This window comes from Vombatus ursinus, unplaced genomic scaffold, assembly GCF_900497805.2.
Source record: "Vombatus ursinus unplaced genomic scaffold, bare-nosed wombat genome assembly UNPS02004827.1, whole genome shotgun sequence".
Lineage (NCBI taxonomy): Eukaryota > Metazoa > Chordata > Mammalia > Diprotodontia > Vombatidae > Vombatus > Vombatus ursinus.
Genome location: NW_020944605.1, coordinates 1022875 through 1039297, shown reverse-complemented (window position 1 = coordinate 1039297; position 16423 = coordinate 1022875). Strand labels below are relative to the sequence as shown.

Below are 16423 nucleotides of genomic sequence, written 5' to 3'. Positions count from 1 at the left end.
CTGCATAGCCTAAAAAAAAAAAAAAGCCCTTCTCTGACCCTGTCACTTTCTTTAGCTATTATTCCAGCTCACTTTTTCCCCTTTCAGCCAAATGTCTAGAAAGAGTATCTTATGCTTGTATTTCTTCACTATCCCTTCTCTTCTCAATCACTTAGAGACTGACTTCCATTCTCCCTCCACCTCCATTCTGTAAGAGGTCTCCCAAGTCATTAATGATCTTCTTTTGTCATGATCCAATTTTTAAAATTTATTTTTTTATCCTCATCTTCCTTTACCTTTCTTTAGGATTTGACACATGCTCATGTGACCTCTTTGATACTCTCTCTTGCCTTAGCTTCTAGGAAACTGCCTTCTCAGTGCCCTCCTACCTTTATTGCTGCCTTTCAATTTTTACATTCCTAAACCCAGAAGAAAATGATAATTCCAAAAAGTGTTATCTTCCCACTTATATTTCTCCTAGCATTTTCCGTAGACCTGCCATTTGTGCTTACCTCACTCTCTGTCTCATCATGATTATTTATGTATATGACCTTTTCCCCTGTTAGAGTGTAAGCTACTTTGGACCATGGTTTGTGTGGTGTTTGTATCCCAGCAATTCACAAATACCTTGTACTATAGGCCCTTGATAAATGTTTACTGAATCAAAGAATCAATGAACAAATGTAGAGCAAACATTAACATACTATTTAATGTTTACAAAAGAGACTATAGATAGTATTTGTATTTGATGTTTGCAGCAACCATATGTGGTAGACTATGCAAATATAATAATCTTCCCCTTTTGTATATGAGGAAATTTAGTTTTGGAGAGTTTAAATGGCTTGAACTAATTTTTTTTTTGATTGCAGCATACTTTCTCCAGTGTCATTGTAATAATTATTGTCCGTTTGTATAATGCTTTGCAATTGGTAAATTTCTATTTTTAAGAAAACCCTCTGAGGTAAAAAGCTCAAGCCTTGTCTGCATTTCATAAATGAGAGCACTGAAGCTTAGGCAAACTAAAATAACTGCCCCATCTTCATCTCATGGTTAGTAAGTGATAGGACTGAATGTGGAATCTGGGGTTCTTGACTGTAGGTCCAGGTCTTTTTCTACTCCAGACCATCTAATAATGAGGACACATAGCAGTGTATCTAAGAAAATAATGCTTACAAAAATAGGGAAAATGTCTCAGTGAATTTTCTCAGATTCTTGCTTCTTCTATTATTTATGACCTTTGTTTCTTCCAAGTATATCTTACCTTATATCCTTTTAATTACCCAGTCAGCAATATTTTCTGCCTATCAAAGGGCCCAACAGTGTTTGTTCTCAGTTCATTTTGGAAAGCCAGTGCATTTTTTTATCTTCCTCTCTTTGACATATGTATGACTGTAAAGGAGAGTGGACTGCCCATGAAGTGAGACTGAGAGATAATAGGTAGATACACCTGAGTAGTACCTTGGTGCCCCCTCAAACATGTAAAGAATGAGAGGGAGGCCTCCAACACATTGAAAATATCCTTTGTGGAAAAATGTGGACAAGAATCACATAGGATCAAAGTATGTAGTGTTTTGGGGTGGGAAAGGGAGGAAGTGCAGAGTGGTGCCATGTACAGAGCAATAGATTTGGAACCTGGATTCAAATCCTGGCTCTGCCTGCCCCTTACTTTCTGCATAATCTGGAATGTCACCTCCCTTTTCTAGGTCTCCATTTCTTCCTATATAGAAAATAGAGGGTTAGAGTAGCTGGACCTCTTAACGTCCTTTGTAGCTTTAAATTTATGATCCAGTGATCAAATAAAATACAAATACTAATTATAGCCTTTCCTGAGAATGATTTTAGGATAGTCATGTAGGTATGAAATTCTGATTTTCAGAGGAGACATTTTCATAAAATCTTACAGAAGATAATGTATTTACATGTATAGATATACATATCACTTCTTATCATGACCAAGTCAAAATGTATTGGTGTTTATTATTATCAATAGTATATTCTTGTGAATGTTTTCATTCAACAATCAAAGAACAAGCATTTACAAAAACAAAAAATGAAACAGCTGATATTCTCTGGGAGTTCAGATTCATTTTGCATTACTATTTAAGCTCCCACTTAGCTTCAACTGATTTAAGGCTTAATATCTGGATTTAAAAAAAAACAAACTCTAGTTTCTGGACAAAAATACTTTCTAAGTTTTAAAACACCATATAGATGTGGAGCTGTTAATTCTCTTTATTGTGGAATAAGAATATAAATGAACGAACTTATATCCGAGTAAGCATTTTCTTCACTCACTGAAACAGCAACAATCCTGCTATTACTATTATTGCTACTGAAACAACTACTAATACTACTCATAATAGCATATTTGAATGCAAGTATGAAGATGACATCTGCTAAGCTGTGGGGGTAAATTGTCTTCCTCATTTATGGCTATTTAAAATATTTATATTCCAATGAGTATACCCATTTCCATGAACAATTCTTCCATGATGGATGGGTTTTATTTTGTGTGTTGTTTATGGATGACATAGCAATAAATTTGTGATGCTAGAATTGTAAAAGACTCCTTTATGCTATTTTAATGAACTAGCCCTGAACCTTTTTTGTTGTTAGTTCCTTTTTTGTTACATATGGTGCCTAATTAATTGAAGGCTGGTGCAGAGGGGACAGATGGATTATCTAAAAGACATGCTGACATGTTGTGTTTGTATCATATTTAAATATTTTCTAGGCCCAGTGATGGTTTTTGATAAACATAGCTTTCTTTCATTTGCCTCTAACTTTCATCTCATAAAGTTGTTATGTTACACAAAATGATAATATAATATCTAGAAAGAAGAGCCTACTTCGGTTTATAATAGCTCATATTTATATCATACTCTACTGTTTATAAAGTGTTTTCCTCAAAACAACCTTGTGAAATAGTTAATCTGAGTATTATTATTCTCATTTTATAGAAGAAGAAATTAGAGCTCAGATAAATTAATTAACTTGCCCAAGAGTTACACGATTAGTTAATGTGAGAGCCAGGACTCAAACTAAGATCTTTTCTTTCTTTTTTAATATTTGTTTTTATTTTGTTTTGTTTTAAGTTTTGAGGTCCAAATTTTGTCCCTCTCTCCCTTCCCACCTCCCTGAGACAGTAAGCAATCTGATATAGGTTATACATATGCAATCATATACAACATTTTCCTATTGGATTGGATGAGAGTACGGCTGATTTAGGAGTTAGAGTATGCCTTGAAGTACTTATGGGGCACCCTTCCTACTTAGCTCTTTGTCCTTTGTCCTTTGTACCAGGAATCACTGATGTGAAAGAGCCAGTTCTCTCTCCCCATAGAGGAAGGCCAAGTTCTAACAACTTAGTTAAAAGCAAAGGTAGCTAGATGGTGCAGTGGATAGGGTGCTGGACCTGGAACAAGGAAGACTTAAGCTCAAATCCAGCATCATATGCTTATTGTGTGACCCTGGGCAAGTCACTTAACCCTGTTTGCCTCAGTTCCTCATCTGTAAAATGTGTTGGAGAAGGAAATGGCAAACCACTCCAGGATCTTTGTCAAGAAAACCCTAAATGGGATCATGAAAAGTTGAACGTGACTGAACAACATCAGCAAAGTTAAAAGCAATGGACTGGGAGGAGTCAGGAGAACTAGGTTCCAGACTCTCCTCTGTCATTAACTGTGCTAGGTTTCCATCAAGGGGTTGGGCAAACTGGTCTCTCACTTCTCTAATTGTCTGATCCTATAAAATTTTGGTTCCATTTGACTCCACCTTAGCTCAGCTTCAGTTTTACTGAAAATTCATGAGTTTGCTCATACGCTTGGGCAAGTCATTTCCCTTCTTTTGGGGCTTCAACAAAGTTCAATTGCCTAGATATTTCTAAGATCCCTTCTAGCTCTCAAATAACACTTCAAAGGTTTTGTTTTGTCTTGTTTGTTTTTGGTAGGTGGGGGAAATGAGAAAGGACCAAAAGTAGTTCTCTAGTTGCTGGGAGATTCACTCCAACACAGCCTCCAGTCTTGAATAAGTAGGCTTCTTGAAGCTTTAATGACCTTAGGACTTAGTCATCAAGAATAATGATTTAAATAGGAAGTTAACTCAATGGTCTGATTCCACCGGGAGTAAGAAGGTGGGCAGCCTGCCCACCAGTGGCTTCATGCTACCCACAACCACCATTTAAGGGTACATTTCATCCTGCTTACTTTTGACAGATAATGGTTTGTGGTCCTAGCATCAAATGATAAGATTCCTCATTACAACTATGGTGAAGAAAAGGATGAAATGATGACTACCAGATGTTTTACATTCACTCATTGAGAATCTGTGCTCCATATTTTTATTACTATCTTAAATTGAACTGTTTCATGGACTATGAGTAGAATTAGATTGTAAAATTGCAATTCTACTTTTCTTTTCAACTTGTCTATTACTGTTTAGACGTTCTAGGGAAAGAGACAGCACTTACCAGTGCCTGGCATATAGAAGGTATTTCATAAATGCTTGTTAACTTAACTCGACTTATGATAGGGAACTCCCAGTTGAGGAAACTCACTCTACCAAAACAGGTTAGTACCTTCTCTGCAAAACGTGGTCTTAGAGGATACCCTGGGACACTGAGGTATTAAGGGACTTGACCAGGGTCTTATAGCTAGTATATATCAGAGGCAGAACTTGACCCCAAGTATTCCTATTTTTGAGGTCAATCCTGAGAGATCTATCTATGCCATGCTGCCTCTCAGCTACATTCTAATATTTCTAAATGTCAGAGGTTATGAGTAAGAAGGGAGAATTAGATTCAAGCAGTAGAATGCTCTTTTAAGAGTACTGTCTCATTTCTCTTTGGGGAAGGTTTGTTGTGCAATTGTTTAGTCATGATCAACTCTTCATGAAGCCATGGACTTGTCCATGGGGTTTTCTTGGCAAAGATATTGGAGTGATTTGCTGACTCCTTCCCTAATATTCCTTCCCATTTTATAGATGAGGAACTGAGGAAAATAAAGGTTAAGTGACTTGACCAAGGTCACACAGCTAGTAAGTGACTAGATTTGAACTCAGATCTTCCTGTCTCCGGGTCTGGTGCTCCATCCATTGTACCACCTAGATGACCCATTGAGGTAGGTTATCCTATTTTTAAAAAAGGTAACCTACTCTCAGGGATATGTATTTGTTCTGATCTCTAAATTAGAAGGCCTAGATTTTGCTTCCAGCCCTTTTGTGTTGCACCACTTTGGGCCCACTGTTTAATCTGTGGTCTTTCCCAATCTGAGTCTAAATCAAGAATTTATTTCACAGTAATTCAATAGTAACTTTTTAGAATCACTTATAGTTTTCTTATTCATAAAAGACAACATTTTGAGAAATTGTCACTACTTATTACACATTACTCCCTTTCACACAAGCTCTGCTCTCTGGAATGGGATTCTTTGGCTTGTTATGTATAATCCATGGACTAAAGAGGAGCTGAGTCTCTAGGAGGTGGGATTCTTTCCTCTCACTTCGAGGAAAAGCTATTATGACAGGTAGCCAGTAGTCCCAAGAGCAAGAAATAAACAGAAACCTGAAATCTGGACAGGGTTCATTTTGGGGCCTGGGGTTTTTTGTTTTGTTTTCATTGTTGCTTTATTTTGCCTTTTGTTTTTTGATGCAAGAGGGTCACAAGATGGGAGCTAGTGGTCAGGTGGCTCCAGATATGAGTGCCATTAATTCCCACAGCAGTCTTGTTGCAAGATTACAGGATGCTGGGAAGAGAGAGGCTGAGCAGGACATTGTATTTGAGTCAGGTGAGCAAGAGCAATGAGGGAAAGAGATGAATGTCATAGAGACAGAGTAGAGACAGCAATGGTTGGTTTTGAGAATGAACGGGATACATTTTGACTGCTATCACCTCTGTTTACTGATGGTAAATGGGCTAGATGGGGCCAGAGTTAGGTATATACCTGAGAAAGTGGTAAACTCTCCCTGGACTGAGAATTCATGCAGATGAAAGGTTTCTTCCTCCTCCCTCTTCCCCAATCCTCCCACACGCTTTCTATATGAAATAGCAGTTGTCTAATCCAAAATGTTTCCGTTCTTTAAATTTGTTCATATTTCCTGATTTAATTAGCACGTTGATGGCTGCTTACTGTAGATAAAACACGATCAAGCAATTTGCTTTTCGCGTTTCGTTATTTGTGAATAAGAAGTTACCAAAAAGAACAAATGTTGACTGTGCTTATAGATGAAAGTGAATCATCAGTAAATCTGGATATTGACTAGGGGTAAAACTGAAAAGAATGATATTGATTTATTAATTTTGATGAATATCCCCAAATGGGTGAAGCTATGACCTTAGACAAGTAAGGCAATTGTCATTGCCATTTTTGGGGAGGCTGGGCAGGAAAAGTAATACTGCCTTCTGTGTTTGTTTCTTACCTTGCCATGCAGAGAAATCTCTCCAAAGGGATGGAGTCTAGGGTGGTGACTAAAAAGGAGAATATACCCCATAGGGGAAAGAAAGGAATGTCTGTACTAGTCAGGCTGGTAATACCCCAGTTCCAAGGATGGGGGTCATAAGAGGGAGTGAGTACTACTGCCATTCATTTTTACCCTCAAACAAATCTCCAAACTCTAACATTGACAGTGCAAAGGATGCATTTATATCTACTTTGAATATATTGATATATGTACATGATGCTACCTATCACTATATTGTAAGCTTCTTGAGAGGAAAGACTTTCGCTACTGCATGTATACCCTCAGTGCCTAGAGTAGTCCCCCGCATATACGAGGCCCTTATTAAAGCCTGTTGTGGTTGTTTTTTCTAAGCACCTTGCCTTGGAATTTTCATACATCTGCCACTTTGTGCCAACTTATCCAATTTCCCAATGTCTACCTGTAAATCTTCCCTTTTTGCTTGGAGTTTCACTACCCAGAATAGTTAGTGTCATCTGGAAGCTCTGATTTCATAGTGTATTCCCTTCTTTAGATTATTTTTATGTGATAAAAAACAGGCCTAGCACTGATCCCAAAGGAATCTCATATCTTATACTCCTCTTTGCATAAAAGATAACCAAACCAAACAAAAATAATTCAATTTGTTTCAAACATAACTGACAGTGTGAGATAAATTATGCAAGTAAGGCCATTGTCATTTTAGAGAATGAGCTAGCTAAAGTGGTTGAATAATTTGCCCAAGGTCACACACCTAATTAATAAGGACTGATTTGGGGTTAAAACTCAGTATTCCTGCCTTTCTACTTTCTTTTTTTTTCACTTTCCACTAAAACATGCTAACCTTATTCTACATTTTCACACCTGAAATTATGAATGAACTTATAATGAAACTATAACTGAAGAAAACTTTGTTCTTTAACTATATGCATTCAAAAGCACTATCAGATATATTTTAAATATCCTTTTCTTTTCTCCCTACCAAATCTTTTATAGTTGTTGTGTTTCAAGAATGAGTATAGAACTCAAGTGTAGGTAGTAAAAAAGAGGGAGAAAAAATCTTCAGGAGAGAAATATGCAATCAGCTCATTAATTTCATCGTTGCCCATGAATGAAATGTGAAGACTCTTTCTCTGCAACAATTGTAGGATCATTATATGATCCCTGGGATTCAAATCTGACATTTCTGGATATACATATGTCTGGATCCATGCTGATTCCCATGCTGTCACTCTCTGCCCGAGGACCATTTATTTTCTTTTATTATCTGACATCTATTAACTACACAAATGAGTAAAGACATTTCCATGATGGACTTCTGTGAGAAGAAATACGTAAATCTGGTTAGCTCTTCAATTACAGCACTGCACAGATTGGCTGTGTTTATGTGCCTATATTTTATTATTATTTTACTTTTATAAGTCAGCTATATCTCTTATAAACTCAATCTAATAGTATGGACCTTAGCAGCCATACACTACAAAAATACATAGAGTTGGATAGAACTATTGAACTATCCAAAATACATATAATGAGATAGAACTCTATTGGTGATATGGCAAGTGTTGATATGTTTTGCTCTTTGGAATTATTGCCAAATTAGCCTTGTTTCTACCTGTCAATGGTCACAACCAGTATATTTTCATAGGCAGTTAAGTGGCACAGTAGACAGGGTGCTGGGCCTGGAATCAGGAAGAGCTGAGTTCAAATATGGCCTTACTAGTGATGAGACCACAGGCAAGTAAGTACTTAACTGTTGTTTGCCTCACTTTCCTCATCTTTAAAATAGGGATAATGACAACACCTACCTGCCCAGATTGTAGTGAGGATCAAAGGAGATAGTAATTGTAAAGCACTTAGCACAATGCCTGGCAAACGGTAAATGCTATATAAATGTTAGCTTTTATTATTGCTTTATTTTTTACATCTTTCCTTTTCCACATTTTCTTCTGCCTTGTCAAAACTTGCTAAGTACAGGGTTTGTTTGCTTCTTTGCTTTATGAATAAGTTTCTGTAGTTTCCACTAAGTGTACCAGTTGTATTAGTAAATTCCATTATTCTATTTTATTAAATAACAGAATCTGTGAACACTGGTCAGAACTTCCTGGTTTATTATGAATCCATTTTAGTTCCTTATACAGCAGCTATTTTCTGCAATAGTCTTACCTTTGTATATATAATGCTGCATTAATTTTTGATTAGCTCATAGTTAGATCCTATTTGCTAAGGGGCAAACTTATCAAAATCATGATACTTTTATTTTCATTTTCCTTACCCTCTATTAGATTGCAGATTTGATGATGGCAATGTTTAACTATTTGGGTTCAACCCAGGGGTCATACTGATCTCATGGACCTATTTCGATTTGAATGATGGAAACTATTAATGGTAATTGATTTATTCGCCTATCAATTATCTGACCCCACCAGAAACTGGGAACTTCTAAAGTTAACTCAGCCTTAGGTTTTCAGTTGTTCACCAAACTACTAGAACCCAAGCTAATAAATAACAGCAACAGCAGCAACAATTCACAGTTACATAATGTTTTAAAGTTTGCAAACTGCTTCATACACATTAACTCATTTTAGGCTCACAGCAAACCTGTGAAGTGGGAACTATAATTATCTTCATTTTAGAGATGAGAAAACTAAAGTTGAAGGAGTTAAGTGATTGGCCTAAGTAAAGTTTGATAGAGTTAATAAGTGTCTAAATAGTAAACATTTAATCAGAACAGAAATAAATATTAAAGTAAAAAAGTAGTATCAGCCACCTTCTCAAATCCTTTCAGAGGATTTTAAGACTTGAAGTCTTCTAAACTCATTTTACTAGTAGTAAGTGCACAGGCTCAGATTCTCTCTGAAGCTGGAAAACACTCTTGGACGTTCCCAGGGTACAGGACTTCCATGGACCTAGATATACGAGCACCTACTTGTCTTGCTCTTTTCCATGTATCTGGACTGTAACCCATCTCCTCTCCATGTAGCTGCTATAAACATTTTAGAACATATAGAGATGCCAGTCAACTGGGGAATGGTTGAACAAGTTGTGGCATATGATTGTGATGGAATACTACTGTGATGTAAAAAAAGATTTCAATGACTTTAGAAAAACATGGAAAGACTTGAATGAAACAATGAAGAGTGGAATGAGAAGAACCAAGAAAACGTTGTATTCAGTAACAACAATATTGTTTTAAGAATGACTTTCAACAAATAAGTCATTTTGACTATTATAAATACCCAAATTAACCTTAAAGGATGTATGAAGAAAGATGCTATTTGAGTCCAGAGAGCCTTTACTTGGTATTGAGCATTAAGGCAAGAGTAGGCAAGTTGTTATTTTTGTTTTTCAGTAGTGACTTATGTTTGATTATTTTTTTTACTACTGATTAATCTAAGCCTAATATGACATTGAATCATTCAGATATGCAATGATGGGAGTAAGCAGGTCATCTGTCCTACAGGTGTCACACTGTCCTACATCTTTATGTAACTAACCAATTAAATAAAAACCATTTTTCCTAAAAATCTAAGACAGGTCTCAGAATTGGATCATTCTGGCAACATATGGCCCTCAAACCATATATTGGATAGCTAGGAGATTAAGGAGATTATGGTTAATCAAAGAGTCAATGGTGAATTTTAAAACAAGGAGGGATGGACTTAAGACTGTGGATAAAGGAAAGACTTTTTTGGCTGTGGCAGTTTTGATCATTAGAAAATGAGGTGAAGATAGAAACTTGTGATAGCCCAGGAATAACATGACCAGATATATTGGAGATTTATTTATAGGAAGAACAGAAGGGAATATTTTAAAAACTGAAGCTATGCCAATGTAAGGCACCCTTGAGCAAGTACATTATGTTTACTTTAGCTCCAATGACCTCTTTTTCCATTGTCAATTTCACACATCAATATTGTGCAAAAGAAAATACAATGTGCATATGGTTAAGTGGATATAGTGGGCTTCTTACTCACAGGTTTCACAGAGACATGTTTTCTAAGCGCCTACAAAATTTTGCATGATAAGCTTTGGTTCATTGAATTTACATATGGGAAACTTCCAACATATTAAATTAAATAGATCCTTTCAGAATTCCTTTTGCAAATATCAGTATTTAAAAGATGTTCTTATTTAAAAATGTTGGACCCAACATGTGAACTGTGCATGGTCTTCAGTAATATGATTCAGGTATAATCCCTTGACAGAGTCCAGCTGTCACTTATATTGGCCTTACATAGCCTGCTCACTAGTAAGGAGAGATGCAATAAGGGGAGAAGGCCCATTCAGCAGACCATTTTGACTGTCTCCATCATATAGCCAAGATCTCTTTTGACTTGAAACCTTCCCTTGCTGTGATTGAACAGGCTGATTCAAGCAGGACATTTGGATGAAATGTTATCCCAGGCTATAACAGTTTTTTTCATTAAGAAACCTTCACCCATGCATGATTGAACCAGTCTGTTTCTTCCCAAAATGGTATTGACCTTGTTTAAATGAGGGTATGTCTATTGTCATGAAATGAAGTATGTAATTTGCAAAACCTATGCTGGCAGGTTTGCAAATAGCTTATCATGGTTTTATGAAAAATGAAATCAAGCCTTTTTGAGATTTACTAATATAGTAAACTGTTACTGATTCAGACCAATTTTGAAAAAGATAAGTCAAAATTGCATTCTTTTCAATGATTATTTATTAAGATCCAGGCATTATATGTTAATACAAGAATAAGGCATTGAATTGGTTCAAAAAGACTAAGCTATAGACTATTTTAAAAAGAAGTTCAGATACATATCAATGTAATAAAAATTATTTAATGCTGTTGAATGTTATTGTATAGTAAGAAGTAGTGAATATGAAGAATTCAGAGAAACATGTAAAATTAGCATAAACTGATAGAGTGATATAAACAGAACCAATGGTTTCAACAATGCAAATGAAAAGGTCACTGAAAAGAAGCAGAACTCTGATAATTGAAAGTCAATCAAGTTTCTGGAGAATCAATTATGAAACATACCCCACCCCTAATAAGAGAGATTAACAGTACCACTAAAACAGATTATTTTAGACATTGTTGTATGTGATCACTGTTTTGGATGTTTTTGATTATTCTTTTCTGTCATAAGGGATACTTCAATATATGTGGGGTAGGGGTTTAAAGCGGTAACCTTCAGGCTGACACTGCCCAGGAAATCCACCCTCTCCTCTATCTAAGAGGTTGGAGTTGAGGGATTCCAAGTATAAATCCATTTAGTTCTCCTCTTCACAGCAGCCTGTGAAGTTAAAACACTGCTTCTCTAAGGTTGGGGCCCAAGAACTCTCTTCTCTTGCCATATGGATGAGAGCATGTGTAACTCTCCTGTACCTCTGCCCCAAGGCAGCCATTAGTGCCTCTTAGAGAGTAAGAGGCTGTGCATGTTCCTGGGTTCTATATCCCTCTGATCTCTGCTCTTCTCTCAGGATGTGTCTAGAAAAAGGTGGAATCTTCATTTGAATACTCTCATTTACCATCCAAAAAAGATAGCTTGCTTCTCCTATAACAATCCATTCCATAACTGTTAAAGACAATTAGTTTCATCCCTAATCACAATGACCCATAATCCGGGGGGCACCTAGGGACATATTGTACCTTCCAAAGGAAGATGCATCCAAAAGTACTAAACAAAGGCCAATCACCTTGTAAGTTCATCCCCTTTACAAACATATAACTATGAGAGAACATGTAAGTGATGAGCATAAATTCAAAGAACAGTGTTATATTAAGCCTCAAATATAAAAACTCCAGCAAAAGAATATGGTTCAAGAAACTATGAATAGACTGTGTGATCAGTAGACTTTAATTTGAATTATTGCTTTTACAATTTATTTTCTGGGTAATATTGGACTATCCAGTTGTCAACATCTCAGTTTTGCCATGTGGCAAAGTGAGAAAATAACAATAGCTGTTTGTGAGACATTAATAATGTTTAAAAAAAATCTTTGGCCTGTGTAAAACCTAAGTAATACGTACATATATATATATGCATATATATACATATATATACATATATATATATATATATAATCTTTAGTTTTTCAAAGGGTGTCTCCACACAACATTCATTTTATGTTATGATTTTTTTTTCCTTCCATTAGTTGAAAAAATACAGAGTCAATGGGATGAAGTCCAAGAGCATCTTCAGAGGAGGAGACAGCAGCTGAATGAAATGCTGAAAGATTCTGCCCAATGGTTAGAAGCCAAGAAAGAAGCTGAATGGATCCTGGAGAAGGCCAAAGCCAGGCTAGAGTCATGGAAAGACATTCCCTACACAATGGAAGGAATCAGAAAACAATCCACAGAAATCAAGGTTGGTATCTGACATTATTTTTAAAAGTTAAAGGTAGATGAAATTATGTTTTTGGTAGACATTGAAAGTTATGTAAATGAATTGTGTTCATGGGAATTTATCACAATCCTTTATTGAAAACTAATCTATTAATGAAGTAGAGTAGAAGTGGAACAATGGGGCTCTAATAAAATAGTTTTGATTTTGAGAAGACGAGCCAAATATTCCTCTGATCCCTTACATTATGCCTTCCCCCTCACATGGGACATGTGTTCCCCCTGGGACAAGGCAGCGGTGTCTTCCATATGCCCCAAAGGACTTAGCCCCAAGCAGGGATTCTACCACTTGCTGATGCTACCTTGTCTCCAGCCTCTTCAAGGTGAGAAGAGCTCCCAAATGATTCTCCGATTGCACCCTTCCTTGTGCCTTCCATCTCCTGCTGGGTGCAACATGTTCTCTGAGAGGAGGCAAGAGGCTGAGCCAAGTATTTTCCATCTGCCCCAAAGCAGCAAAGATGATGCTAGCTCCTGTTCCAGCTCCAATTTCCATGTCCTGCTTCCAACCTGATCTCCCAACTTGGTTGTGGAGAACCTCTAGTGCAAAGAGGAGCAATGTTCTCTCTGACCTCACCTGTGCAGGTTGGACTTCTGTCTCCTGTTGCACCCTTTCCTGCCTATTACACTCTCTAACTATAAGTATTCCTCAGGGTTCTGTCCTGGACCTTCTCTCCTCCCTCTATACCACCCCACCTGGTGATCTCATCTGTTCCCATGGATTTAATTACCACCTCTATGCCAATGATTCTCAGATTTATCTATCCTGTCCTAACCTCTCTGCTGACCTCCAATCTTGAATCTCCAGCTCCTTTCAGACATTTCAAACTGGATGTCAGTAGCCATCTTAAACTCAACATGTCCAAAACTGAACTCATAAATCCTCCCCACTCTGTTTTACCTTCCCTGTTACTGTAGAGGGCAATGCCATCCTCCTAGTCCCTCAGACCCACAGCCTAAGAATCACAGCCTAGGCTTCATCATTATCTCTTACCCCCCAAATTTAATCTCTTGCCAAGGATTGTCAATTTCACCTTCACAATATCTCTTAAACATATTTGCTTCTATCCTCTTGAAACAGCCACCACTCTGGTGCCAGCCTTCAGCATCTCACACCTGATCTATTATAATAGCCTGCTGGTAGGTCTGCCTGCCTCAAGTCTCTCCCCACTCCAGTCCATCCTTTGCCTCACTGGGGCCCACTTATGACTTATTGCCTGAGATAGGGTCTTTGGGATGGAGAGAGATGTGGTCCTAGGGCTGGGGTCCAAGCACCCCATCACAATCAGCCACTCAAGTGATTTTCCTAAAGAACAGATCTGACCATGTTAGACCCTTATTTAATAAACTCCATTGGCTCCATATTGCCTCCACGATTAAATGCAAATGTTCTGTTTGGCATTCACAGCCCTTCATAACCATTCCGTGAACATAACACGTTCTATGATCAAGACACTCTGTCTCTCAGCTCTAGACATTCTCTCTTGCTGTCCCCTCTGCCTGTAATGCTCTCCCTCCTCACTTCCACTTACTGGCTTCGCTGGATTCCTTTAAGTCTCATCTAAAATCCCATCTTTTAGAGTAAACCTTCCCCAACCACTATTAATTCCAGTGCTTTTTCCCAGTTAATTTATTTCCTACTTATTCTACCTATCCTACATTTGCTTCTATATTGTCTCCCTCATTAGATTGTAAACTCTTTGAGGACAGGGACTGTCTTTTGCCTCTTTTTTATCTGCAGGACTTAATATAGTGCCTAGCACAAAGCAGGTGCTTAATATATAGTAGTTAGGTGGTATAGTGTATAGAACATCAGGCCTGGAGTCAGGAAGACCTGAGTTCAAATCTTGTCTCAGACACTTATTAGCTGTGTGACCCCAGGCAAGTCATTTAACTCCATTTGCCTTGGTTTCCTCATCTGAAAAATAAGCTGGAGAAGGAAATGGCAAATCACTGGTATCTTTGCCATGAAAACCCCAAATGAGGTCCTGAAGAGTTGGACATGAATGAAATGACTGAGCAGCAATTATAAATGTTTATTGATTTATTGATTTATCGATTTAGAGTCAAAGTATCTAAGTTTACATCCTCATTTGCTCTTCTCTCATGACCATGGACAAGTCATTCACCTAATACGGACTTATGATCTATAAAGTAAAGGGGTTGAACTCAATTACATTTATGATCCATCTTATTTTTAAATCTATGAGTCATTGATAATCAGTATTAAAATTTAAGTTTACCTCAGTTATCTGAATATTTTAGGGAAATATTGTCCGGCAGCTTGAATTATCCTAACTGACCTTTGATTCCTTTCCTTTGGAAAATTTTTTTCAAATAACTTTGCAAATGGTCAGACTATTATGCATTATTCCTTTTAAAAATACATTTTATAGATGTAGCGCAGTAGAGCTTTTACAAAGCTATGTTTACTTCTGAAAGTTTAATAACACATATACAAACTTACTACCCACAACATGTGGAAAGCATACTCTCCATCCCCCTTTGATCTATATTAGAATCTGAGGAGGGGAAGATTAGGTTCATAGTTTAGCTCAGTTTCCATAGAGCAGAGTCTCAGTTCTGAATCTAAACATCCCTTCATCTCGAGTCCCAGACAATGTGGCTTCTCAGGGCTTCCCTACTGGGCAGGTGGCTGCAACACTCCACCTGCAATCTTGGCTCCAAGGTCAGATGGCTTAAAGTCCTAGCTCTATCTGGATCACCTCTGGAGCTTAAAGCAAAGAAAAAGTAACCCAGCAACACTACAACCATGCCCAGGTCCATGTCTCTGGAGTAAAAAGAAAAGCAAGGAAAGGCAAGTGCCTCCGCTCTCACTGGTTCAGTTCATGGCTACAGCCAAAGCAAAGAGAGCAAAGCACTCAGTCTTACAAGTTTTAAAGATGGAGGCAGCCAATTACAGGAGGTTACACACACCCACCTGGTAGGGGACACATTAGACTCCATGTTAGCCAAACTAGCACACTCAAAACAAAAGCCTGGTTTACAGTTATCATTTGGTCATATTTCCCACTGTATCCCCTCTTTTGCATCCCAGAAGGTGATGCATTATAATAAAAAAAATTAAGATCAAAAATAAAAACTGATAGCAAGAACTTCCCAACATGTCAAAAAAAAAAGTTTGACATTATATACAATATTCCACAACCAAAGTACCTCACCTCTATAGGGAATTGGGGGAAATGGCTTCTTATATCTATTCTTTGGTTCCAAGCTTCATCATTATAATTTTATAATATTCAATTTTGATTCATTGTTCTTTCCATCTTCATTTTTTTATACTCATTGTGTGTACTGTTTTCCTGATTCTTCTTACCTCACTCTTCATAAGTTCTTATGCCTGTATTCAACATGGATGTTGTTTCTTTTTTAATTTTATTTTTAATTTATGGAATTAAACAAGCATTTTTGCAACATAATACAATAAAAGAGATGATTGTATGTGAAATTGCAAATCTACTATGCACAATTTGCTATTACTTTCAAATATACAACGAAATTATCATGCAATTTTTTTTCTTCTTTTCCCCACCTCTCCCTATCATTAAGCACAAATAGGTCTGTCTGTGTGTGTGTGTGTGTGTGTGTGTGTGTGTGTGTGTGTGTGTGTGT

General features: G+C 37.1%; 1 protein-coding gene across 1 annotated transcript in view; it reads left to right on the top strand.

Moving 5' to 3' along the window:
- Positions 1–16423, top strand: part of DMD (dystrophin) — a 2133690-nt gene that overhangs the window by 1496849 nt on the left and 620418 nt on the right. Inside the window, exon 52 of the mRNA XM_027841994.1 lies at positions 12547–12758. Within this exon, the coding sequence (XP_027697795.1) occupies positions 12547–12758 (212 nt within the window). The remainder of the gene's footprint in view (positions 1–12546; positions 12759–16423) is intronic.